The sequence below is a fragment of the Taeniopygia guttata genome, chromosome 2, assembly GCF_048771995.1.
Source record: "Taeniopygia guttata chromosome 2, bTaeGut7.mat, whole genome shotgun sequence".
Classification (NCBI taxonomy): domain Eukaryota; kingdom Metazoa; phylum Chordata; class Aves; order Passeriformes; family Estrildidae; genus Taeniopygia; species Taeniopygia guttata.
This window is the reverse complement of record NC_133026.1, coordinates 49,341,954-49,353,597: the sequence shown is the minus strand read 5'-3', so window position 1 is coordinate 49,353,597 and position 11,644 is coordinate 49,341,954. Positions and strand designations below refer to the sequence as shown.

Sequence of the window (11,644 nt, the reverse complement as noted above, 5' to 3'; positions counted from 1 at the left end):
TAAATTGTTTATACATATTTCACATTTCTGAGGCTTTCTTCCCTACTATACAAACCAGATCAGCTGCATCAACCAGGTCATTCTCCAAAATCTGGAAAGTAGAAGACAGTAGATTGAAAGATGTGCCAACAAATGGTATGTGCATGGACCAACTATTTCCATGCGGGTTCTGAGAAAAGACACTTTTATAAGAAACTATTTTTTACTGTTAATCAAACCAGAATGTTTCATTCCTTAAAGGAATGAATGCAGCCCGTTCCAAATAGCAAACTCCTGTTCCTCTGCAATGACCACTTCTGATTCTTAGAAACCTGAAGGACTGAATCAACAGAAAACAATACCTGCTGGGGCAATTTTTTCCTCACGATTTTTCCCATCTCCTCACTTTTGCATGGGGTGTTGTGACTGCCTAACAGATGTGACCCGTAAGTGCACTACTAACAATGTTGTATTTGGCTTTGGCAGTGGTTTTACGCAGAGAGTGTTTGCAGAAGCAAGCCGTGCTCTCACTGACAGCACGCATTGCCTGAAACTCTTGGCTGGCTGACAGACTGGCTTTTGTGGATATTTTCCAGTAGCGATTTAGGATGTTATTGTCCCCCAGTCATCTAAAGCAATGGTTGCAAGTTGCAGCCCCGCGGTGGCCACGGAGGCATCTCGGGATGAACTTTTCATCGCTCTCCACAACTGCCCGAGGGGAGGTTACAGCCAGGTGGGAGCTGAAACTCTTCTACCTCCTTGCAGTGAGACGATAGATGTCATGGCCTGAAGCTGAGACCAGGAAGATTTAGATTAGATATTAGAAAATTTAAAAAAAATCACTGTTAGTGTGGTCAGGCATTGGAATAGGCTGCCCAGGGAGGCGGTGGAGTCCCCACCCCTGGAGCTGTCTAAGAGGTGTCTGGATCTGGCGTTGGGTGATGTAGTTTAGCGGTTTAGGGGTTCCAGTGGTAGCGCTGGCTTGATGGCTGGACCTGATGATCCTTAAGGTCCCCGCCAGCCTTGACGATTCCATAATTCCGTGTCTGCGGGAGGTCACTGTACAAATCCAACGCAGGCTGCAGACGGCAGGCGCGGGGCGTGGGCAGCACCCCGCAGACCCGGCGGGCCGGGCAGCCGCACCCCGCAGACCCCGGGCCGTGCCGCCGCCCCGCCGCTCTCCCGCCCGCGGGGCCGCTCCCGCCGGGCGCCGGCGCCTTCCCGCGGGAGGAGGCGCGGGGTGGGCCGGCCCCACGGCGCAGGGGCGGTGCCGGTCACGCGGGCGCGCGGCGGCCCCGCCCCGGCTCCGGCGGCAGCGGCGGCGGCGGGGGCACCTGGCGCCCTCCTCGGGGCTCCTCGTCGCCGGGACAACCGGGATCGCCGCTGCCGCGCCTCTGCCATGGTGAGGAGCCCGCGGCACGGCCCCGCCGCCCGGCCCCCGCGGGCTGGCCCGGCCGCCGGGGCCCCGGGCAGGCAGCGAGTGCCGGCCGGGCCGTGCGGAGCGGCCCCGGGGCCGGGCGGCTCAGCCCGAGGCAAGGGGGTCGGGCGGGGCGCGCGGGGCGCGGATGCGGGGCTGGGCGTGCGGCCCGGCGCGGGCTGCGCCCACCCGCGCTGGAGGTGAAGGGAGAGGACAGCGTCTGTCTGTCCCTCTGTCTGTCTGTCTGCCTGCCCAGAGCAGGTGGGGCCGCGCTGTCCCTCGCTGTAGCACATGCCTGCGTGTCTGTGGCGAGGTGTGACGGGCGCCTTGCCTCCTCCTCCTCCCGTGCAGCGCCGGAGCAGCCATGGCAGGGCTCTGCCTGGCGTGTGACGCCCGTCAGGTGTGTTGTCCGCCCGGATAACACAGGACGGATGGTGTGTTTATATGGGTGTGTAAGGTGGCCGGGGAATGATGAAGGTGTGTCGTCCCCCTTGTAAAGTCGAGAGAAAAAGCCAGGGCGTGTGTCGGTGCACAGGGCAGGGATGGGGTGTCATCGTGTGGATGCACGGGATGCTGGGTTTGGGCGCTGTGCTGTATCCTTATGCATGTGCGGTGACTCAGGGTGTGGCCTGGGATGTGTGCAGATAGCAGATACACAGTAACTATGTGTGTATCTGCTGTGATTTGGGCTTCGAGTATGGTGTGTTTGTGTTGTAGCAGAGATGTGACATTGTGTGCAGGGCCATGACATGGCATTGTATGTATGTAGTTGTGTCTGCCTACTGCTGTCTGGTAAGGGCTTGTTCCTATGTGTATATGTAGTGAATACTGGGTGTGGCATAATCTGTGGATATTTTTAAAGGCATGTATGCTATGGGTGTGGCAAGGATTATCTGTAGTCCTGTACGTACGTAGCAGATTTAGGGATGGTATTTTGTGTGTACAGAGCAGCAGTGGCTTGGGTGTGTGAGCGTGTATGGCTGTGATATGTGTGCACGGATGCATTTGTAATAGATTTGAGGGGTGAGTGTGGGGGGCACAAGGTTTGTTTCACCTGTATGTGGGGATGGCACGACACGGATTACATGTATGAGGAGGGCTGCAGTGGAGGAGGAAGAACAGCTGTGGTTTGCTCCGTGGGGAGAGCATGTGGGGATGTGACACAGTACGTGTATGCCACGAGTGGCAGGGTAGAGATGCATCAGATGTTTCTGAAAGGAAGATGACAAGGCAAGCAAGGGGGAGTGTGTAGGGACAGGCACAGCATGCTTGGAAAGATGATTGGTTTGAACCCTGTTTTCAATTACAACTTAGTTGTCTGATGCCTTACTGCTTCACAGTGATAGTTACAATGATAGATGCAGCACGAAGGCACAGTTGCTGGCCTTTCCCACATGAGGAAGTACACAGTGTGTTAAGGCAATCACTTCATGTGTATATTTACGTGTGTGTAATGATAGTAGGTTTTCTGAATCAGGTTCTGGGGATGCGGAGGGAGCGCTCAGCCTCACAAAAGGAAGAACCTGTAGTGTTGCAACTTTTCATCCTTTACATGAAGGGTTCTTCACGCACTCTCTTCCCCTGTACATAGCATTCTATTCCTTCCCAATACTAGCCTGCATGTTCTGAAGCCAAACAAAGCAACCTTGAAAACTTAAGTGTGAGGTGGAATAAAAATACGGATACACTGTGCATGATTGCAGTATGCTTCTGTGTAGAATCAGTTTGGATTTGCTTTGCAAAGGTCTTAGGATGTATCTGTTGCTACAAGGACAACTAAAGCTCCATTAATGAGGCTGTGGATGGTGTAGCATGGTGGAGTGGTTGTGATGTGGCTCAGTGACATGTTCTGCTTCACATTAATATTCCGTCAGAGAAGATGCAGTATCTTAAGTCAGTTGAATAAAATGGATTTATCTCATGTTCTAAATTTAAGATAGATTACAGACTGGAAAACAACTAACCAAATGTTTATAAACTGCACCAGGGGAGGTTCAGGTTTGCCATATGGTAAAATTTCTTCACTGAAAGGGTTGTTAAGCATTGGAATGGGCTTCCCAGGGAAATGGCAGAGTCACCATCCATGGAGGTGTTCAGGAAACTACTGTGGCACTTAGAGCTTATGGTTTAATTTGCCATGTGGTGATATTCGGACAGAGGCTGGACTCAGTCTTGGAGATGTTTTTCATTCTTAATGATTCTATTATTCTATAAGTAAATATTTTCCATTCACCAAATTCCAGGCATGGAGATTTTCTTTGTGGTCCATTTTGGCATTCCCAATGAGATACCTTTAACAATCTAAACTCAGCAGACATAGAATCTGTGAAGCAGCATTGGTGCTGTAATTGCAGAGGGGAAATCTCAGAAATTATACCACCTGCTCTGCAGATTCTTATATTGGGCAGCTTCTTAGTTGCACTTGACAGCTGTTAAGCTGTTAAACACCATTTTTAGTATTATTTAAAAAATTTTCAAGTATTTTATTCAATGCATGCTTGTACTTGAATTTTTCTGTCTTATAGGGTTAGTCCTATTCAAGTTGTTCTTTCCTTCTTAATTCTTCATAGCTTCATAGAATTAATTTTGAGCAATTAACATCAGACCTTTTAGTACAGGGAATATCAATGTTCCTGAAAATCAGAAGGACTATTAGCTTACTGCTTGCTTATTTTACAACAGACTGGATTATTTGGTCATCCTAGTTAAAATGAGGGCTAACAAGAGTCTAGCAGATGTGGAAAGTTACTAATAAAATTCAGGTTTTCTGTGAAGCACGGCAACTATTTTTAAGTAAGTGTAGAAAAGTAGTACTAGTCTTGGCACTGTGACAATATTGATCTGAATCCCAGCAGAAGGCTACACATTGACAGTATTTCAGCTGTTTCATCATTTGGAAGCCAGAATAAACGCATTAATTTAATGTAAATTGCTATCAACTGGTAATTCTGGTAGTCTTTCTATTGAATTACTGCAGTGTCTACCTGCCACGGCCCTGGGTGGGTGGAAGGGTCTGGCTGGCACAACGCGTGGTCTCCCCGTGAGCGGCACCTCAGGGGAGAATCATCTGCCCTCGATGGTGCTGAGTGCTGCTCGTGGGTGCAGCTTCGGTAATTCTGCCCGCTGAGAGGAGGTGAAGGGATGAGAGAGGACACTTGTATGCCAGCCCAAAGAGTCCTTTATTTCCCCAGGTGAGGCAAGAAATGTGCCCTCTGGGTGGGTGCAGTGACAAATGCCGAAGAAATCAGTGATTATAGCAACCTAAATAGGGGGTGGGCGGACAGGGGTGCAAACCTGTCTTGCCCAATGGGGATAAACCAGAGAGGGATACAACAACCTATGATAATGTAACAGGGGGTACAAGGTCAAGGGACAAATAGAAAAGCTAAACTGAAGTGATTGATACAGAACTTTCTGGAAGAAACAGAGGGTGGTCATAGGATTGACAACCAAAAGGGTATCAACAAACTCAGATTGATGGAGCCAAATAAGGAGAAAACAGGGAGAGGTGAGATTGACAGATAACTGGGGAGCCAAGTGGCGGGAACTTTTGGGGTAAACAACTTGGATCAAACCAACTGTAAGGGGACAAATGGGGGAGCATAAAGGCTAACTAACATTGATAAAACCAACTGACTAAATCAACCCACACCGCAACAAATAGAAATGCACACAAGTGATATATGCTGAGCAGGACAAAATCAGATGACATTGTGACACCAAGAGTTCTCCCTCAAGCTAGTTTGCTAGTTTATACAGTAGCCACAACATCCACACATCCACTTGCATTCTTTCTAGTAATATTTTTAGGAAGTTGATCCATATTCTTCATATGGATCTACCTGCTTTTCTTTTTTTTTTTTTCTTTTTTTTTTTTGGATTTTGTTTTGTTTTGTTTTAACCCCTCCATGTGTTTTAGGACAATGCAAGAACTGTTAGAATTTCTCATCATACTTGACCTGTGTATTTTGGGTGACTTGGTGTGAATAGAGCTTAAGTCCAGCTGTTCCCCTAAGCTTTTACAAAACAACTTTCCCACTTGAACTTTTAATGTAGAGTGGGATGGTCTCATTCTTTGTAAAGCTCCTGAGAAGGAAGATTGTAAACACAGAGTACTTTCTATATGGTGAAAATCAGATTTGCATTCTTAAAAATGCAGAAAAAACATATATTTGAGGCATTAAAAGTGTATAATGATGAACTTAAAATTCATTACATACTGGTATCTCCTCTGTCAAGTCCATGTTTTTTCAGGATCAATAAATTACTTGCATGTCTCTCAAAGCTTAAACTAATTGTTCTTGAGACTGAAGAACAAACGGTTTGTAAAGAACAAACATTTTTCTCAGCCTAATTTTTAAGAAAAATGTACTATGAATGTCTGAAAATCTGTGTATATAATGCAATTCTACAACACTGTATGAAACCACATGGATTATTTTTGTGACAAAATTAATTATAATGCAACTGCAGTCCCTGTGAATTATTTTGCGGTGGTAGCTGCCTTAGATTCTATTTCAGTATGTCTCTGTAGAGTCTCAGAGTTACCTGAGTGGTCAAAGGGAAATATCTTTCTAAGGTGTTTTGAACTTAGGCTTTTGCAGCTTCCATTTGAGTGTTTGATCCTTAAGGAGAGATTTGTTACATACCTGGTCAAGGAAAAATAAACACAGGATCAGTAAATGCTTAATTTTTGCTGTCTCAAATGACCTCCCTCTTATGCATCTGCCCCCACTCACTTGAACCAAAACAGAACAAAACCCATCCAAACAAAACTACAGCATGAATTTAAATGTTTAAAATGGGAGTCAAATAATTTCTGTTTGGTACAGGGAGGTAATGGAAGTGCAGCAACAGTTGATGCAAGGGCACCTCAGCTGACAAAATCAACTACAGCAAATTTCTTGAGGGATTCCCCCGGCTTTTTATCTTCGCATTGGAGGAACCACTGCTAGAGGAGGACTGTAAATTTGCCCTTTTCTGTAGTTGCACATTTTTGACTGTTTGGAGCTATGAACTCCTGCTGTGTAGCCCACAAGAAAGTACTCAATATTTGGTATCAAGCTGGATCACTCAAAATATTTGCCTTAATTCTTGTTATACTCTTCTTTTTCTATTCCATTGCTTTCCTGTGTTCTCCTTGGTAGGCAGAAGGAAACAGTAAATTTGGTTTTCATTGAATTTTGCTGTTCAGCTGGTTACCCGGTATGTTCTGTAAATTTAAATCAAGGAGACAAGGACATAAACAAATCTGCATAAATGTGAAACTCTACCAGTATGTCAAGTTTGTCTGTCTTCAGAGGTTGAAATTGAGGTCAGAGCTTCACAGAGAAAAGGCATTTCCATATCATAGCTTGATGTTACATGGTAGTTATATAAATATTAGGGGGCAATATGTCTAAGTATGCTCACAGACTATTTTCAGAACTTCTGAAACAAAAGTATCAAGATAATTTTATTTCTGCAGAAATTCAAGAAATATACATTTTGGCAAATACTGAATGTCTAGTTTCTCTTCTAAATCTCAACCTATTATCTTTCTTGAAACAGTTGGAAAAAGATCTTTTGGAAATGCTACTATGATGCTATTTCCTTTGAAGTCAAGTGTAATTACTGCTGGTAATCATGAAGAGGTACCTGATTTTGTCTTTTATAATTGAAAGCTTTTATTAATAATGCATTACATGTATTGCAGCTTTTATTAATTATGCACTACATATATGACATATGTAGCCACAAACCAGATTTTTTTTCTTGTTTATTTCTTGTTCATTTTCTAGGGAGATTAGCCTTGCAGAGAAGATTTGCCCTTCATAGTAAAGTTTTCATGCTCAGTACCAGGAAAAACCTCAGTTCTGGTGTAGTGTTTATGAGGCAGATCAAGCACTGCTTTGAAATGGTTTTGTAGAAACTATAGAGCCATTCCTGCAACAGGCCATACCTTTTATGTCTCAAATGTGTTTTTGAAGAGCAGTTACCGAGCGGGAGGATTCATACTCAAAATTTCTGTTTTACAGTTGCTTAGAACAAGGGTTCTGACTTCAACCATGCAGTCAGTACTTAAGCTGTGATTTCATTTACAGTTTGAGCTAAGTGCAGTAAGAAGAATTGCCTTTTTGAATATGGGATTGCGTGACTAGAGGGAGGACTCTGTCAGTTCAAATTAGAATGGTGCAAACTCCTGGGGAAATGGACTTGCAGAAGAATCTCTGTGTGAACACTCCAGGAGGATTGCAGGTCTCTGTTGTTGTGCCATCAACCTGTTAGTTTATGTGCTGAAATTGAAGACTGGGAATAAAACTTAGCCATATGTATGTCAGTAAAAACAGCTATATGTCGAAGTGGGGATTGAGAGAAGTTTTGATAGGTATTCTCCTAAGGGCTCTGAATCTGTGATGTGGATTAAATTTGGATGGCTGAAACGACGTGGCTATCCCTAGGCAAATGTTGCTAATTTGAAATGGATGGATACTAACTTTTCTCCTGGACTGATTTTGTTCAGGAACATATCATGTTCTGAATGCCTTTGAGAACGTGTATTTATAGCATGATTCTACAAAATGGCGTGACACCAGCTGGATTATTTTTGTGATTACACAATTAGTAATTTGAGCGCACAGTGCTTGTAGATGTGATGGAAGCTACCTTAGGATCTTCTCCAGTATTTTTGCTTAGGGTCTCAAAGTTACTTGAGTGGTCAAAGAAATGAACCTTTCTCAGGTGTTTCAAACTTAGGCTTTTGCAAATTCGATTTGAGACTCTGCTTGATGCTTGAAGAGGGATTTGTCATTTACCTGGTCAAGAAATACAGAATCTGTATGATGTATAATCAACACTGTGAGGGGCTGCTTTGTACCCTTGTGATGGGTTACAGGCAACAACTGCTTCGTCCATCTGATTTTAATTTTCTGCCATTCTCCCATTAATTAATGGGTCTGTTGCTTTCCGACCCATAAAGATGATGATATCGGTTTCCCCATATTCCACTTCAAAGTACTTTACACATTGGACTGCTAATTAAGTGATTTATTTTAATTTAGTTTTTTTTAGGAATGATGTCTAAATGCATCATCACATACTTCTTGGAAGGGTATAATCTTAAAAGACAAGTAGTGGATAATTACCTGAAAAAGGAGATGTTCAGTCATTATTTTTTTTTAAGAGAAAGCAAATTGAAGGAAAGATTTGCCAATCAGTATATGACTAAGAGATGATGAGGATAGAACTTCGTCAAACCTGTTTTTTCAGCTGTCTCTCTGCATATGTTTAAAGACTATATGGGGATACAATTAACAACTTATTCCAAATTTCTCAGTGTTTATATGGTAGTTGTTGGATTTTTAATTTTATTTCTTTTTCTTTCCTGATCTGAACTAATCTCTAGTCACAGAAAATTAGGTAAGGAGTAGTTTATTTTTCAATGTGTTTTAGGTTCGTTCTGCCATCTCCGGTAGTGGTTAGAACTAGGTGCCTTGAAAGGCAAATGTGAGCTGGGTGCACTTGAACAAAGGGTTAGTCTTCCATGTAGCTCCTATCTCAGAGTAGCTTAGGGAAAGTAGAGCTTGCAAACCTTTTTTGCCAATAAAGTGTAATGCCTCTTTCTTTTAGTGAGGTATTGGATTGATCATAATGTTTTCTGCCATGCTGGCTACCAAACACCAGTTACATGATACAAGTATTGATAAAATGTTATCTTTCAACTGAATTTTAAGCCTGCAAGTAATTAGGTCAATCACTAATCTGCAAACCATTGGATTTCCCTTTTCTAACAAGCAAAAATAAGAACTATCACACTGGAGTCAGAGGATTGCTGTCTCTTTGGTGACTTAGTAGGAGAGGCTGGGTCTTGCATTAGGGTATGGGCATCACAGCTAACAGGTCAGGTTAGCCTGTTAGGCTTTAATACCCTGGCTGCTTGCAGGAATGAAGCTGTACTCTTTAAAAGGCTTGAGTGGTGATTTCCTAATATGTTGTTGGCAATAGGTGACTGCCCTTCAGAAAAACGCACAGGAAAGGGTGATGAGAGCTGTTTCAGCAGCTGAGAATGGGCTGGTGTGCTCCAGGCAGCAGGAAAGGCAGCCTCCAAGCACCTCCTGCTCTGCACTGGGAGGTGCTTGAGTTGGAGCAGCCAGAGGCTTCAAGGTAGAGTTGTGCAGCTGTGGACATCAGTTGTGCAGCAGCTCTGAAGTTCACAAGTGACCTTGTTCTGTCACCTAGTAAGAACAGGGCCTTGAGAGCCAGGCTGATGCCCTCCAGTAAAATGTGAATGATGTGGTATGAATACCAGTGCTGGCAAAACAAGAATGATGGCTTTTCTGGAAAAGAATCAAGCAGCAAAGTGGGCAGTGTGGCCAGCTGCTTCTGCCTGGAAGGTTTTATTATTTTAAACAGCACTTATTCTGGGGAAATTTTAAAAGCATTATGGCCCTTATAAGCAGCCTTAGGTCATTGGAAAACATTAAGGAAAATCAGAGAGATGTGCTCAGGTGCATTTGATCTTCTCTGAAGGTGAGCCTTAACTCTTTAAGATGACCAGCACAATAAGAACAGAAGTATTTGATATGAGGTGTTGCTTTTGTTCAGTCAATTTGTCATTACAGTATTAGAAGAGAAAATACTCCAAGGAAAGACCAGTGCAAAAGAACCAGGGGGTATCTGGCAGCCAGGAGGAAGCTGTAAGGCTGCTGAAGACCACGCCCTGGGCTCTAGTAGTGTGTGTCCAAAGGGAAGAAAATGTTAGCTACCACAATAGGCCAGGAAGGCTGAATTTTAAAATTGAAAAAGGCACAGCCTGAGCCAGAGCAGGGTGAACAGCTGGAGCATAGGAACAAGAGCATAGAGGGCAGGCAGACAGTGTCTGTATGTTGAAATAAAAATTTTGCCAGTCTATCTCTGCTGTAGACAAGCTTGGTTCAAGATGGGATTGCATTTCAAGGTTCACTTTGGTGTGTTATAATTTTTATTGATTATACAGAAAGTTTTACCATGGATTCTAGTTTAGCAGCAGTCCTGTGTCATCAGTTTTGTCTTCAATATCACTTCAGTTCTGTTGGCAATGTATATCCTGTCTAACGCTCCTTTTGTTGCTTGGATACGTTTTGCCACTTGCATGGTGTTAAATGGTTCTGCCTGTCTGATGCATTGATTGGACGTTTCTGGAGGAAGCTCTAGCTAGCAGCAATTCCCTGAGCATTCGAGAATTTTATACACTTGTGCTAGAGTGTAACATGGGATAATCTGAAATTTATGGTAAAGGAGTGTTGTTTTGCCTCTTCTTTTTCCTCCATTTTTATAGTGTATTTAAATAGAGAGCTTTTTAGGATGCCGTTCATTACTTTAGTTTGCTTGTGAGCTGCTCCAGATAGGAAAGCCAATTGCTTTCAATACCATGGCAAAAAGAAAATTGCACAGGCAACAATTAGGTGTCTCAATAGAGGAGGAGAGATATGCAGCAAGCTGCTGGGTTTTGTGTTTGGCAACAAAACTCTGCTCATCAAGGCACTGAATAAAACTTTAATTTTATTTTCTCAGGATTTTCCTTTAAAATTTGCTTTTACCATGACTATTACTGCATGGATAATACTTAATAAAATTGTTCTTGCCCATGAAAACCTGAAAGACTTGATGCTTTATACATATGGCTGTATTTACAATCGAAATGGGATGTGTGCTCTGTCGATCATAGACAGGAAAGAAATATATGGATTTAATTCCAGCCTATTGTCTCCTTTGGTGAAAATAACCCAATGTTAGTTATTTTCCTGAATTGATAAATACTTCAGTCTTGTTTTCAGTATATATGCCTTTTGCTGATGCACTTTGGAGTCTTTCACACTTCTTCTTCCCCAAACCTACTTTTGCCCATAATTCCTTTAGCATGCTACTAAGAATGGCTATTTTTGAGAGTCTGGGTTTTTAATAACTTTTGATTTAAGAAGCTGACAGGTTGAAAGTCCTTATCTACTCTGATTTCAGTGGAAATTAGGCACATAAATATCTCAGTGGAACTGAGCCATAATGGATGAGCTGCTACCAAAACTGTTTCATCTGTTAAGAAAATAGTCCTCTTCAATAGAGGACTGAATGACAACTGAAATTGCATGCTTAAAAGAATATATAAGGACTATCACCAAAATTAGTAGTATAACCTTATTTTGATCTTCAAGTAACTCTCAGAAAAGACTTCTTCATCTCATTAATTCTGGTGAAAACAGGAGACCCTTAACACTAGCTGTTAGACCTGAAGAG

The 11,644-nt window shown here is 43.1% G+C and overlaps 1 protein-coding gene across 2 annotated transcripts in view; it reads left to right on the top strand.

Moving 5' to 3' along the window:
• The first annotated feature begins 1,015 nt into the window (after positions 1-1,015).
• The window catches only part of FBXL2 (F-box and leucine rich repeat protein 2), a 51,584-nt gene continuing 40,955 nt past the window's right edge, over positions 1,016-11,644 (top strand). Inside the window, exon 1 of one of the 2 annotated variants that reach the window (XM_030265276.4) lies at positions 1,016-1,381. In XM_030265276.4, the coding sequence (XP_030121136.1) occupies positions 1,379-1,381 (3 nt within the window). In that variant the 5' untranslated portion in view covers positions 1,016-1,378. The remainder of the gene's footprint in view (positions 1,382-11,644) is intronic. The other variant, XM_030265277.4, reaches the window with a different exon arrangement.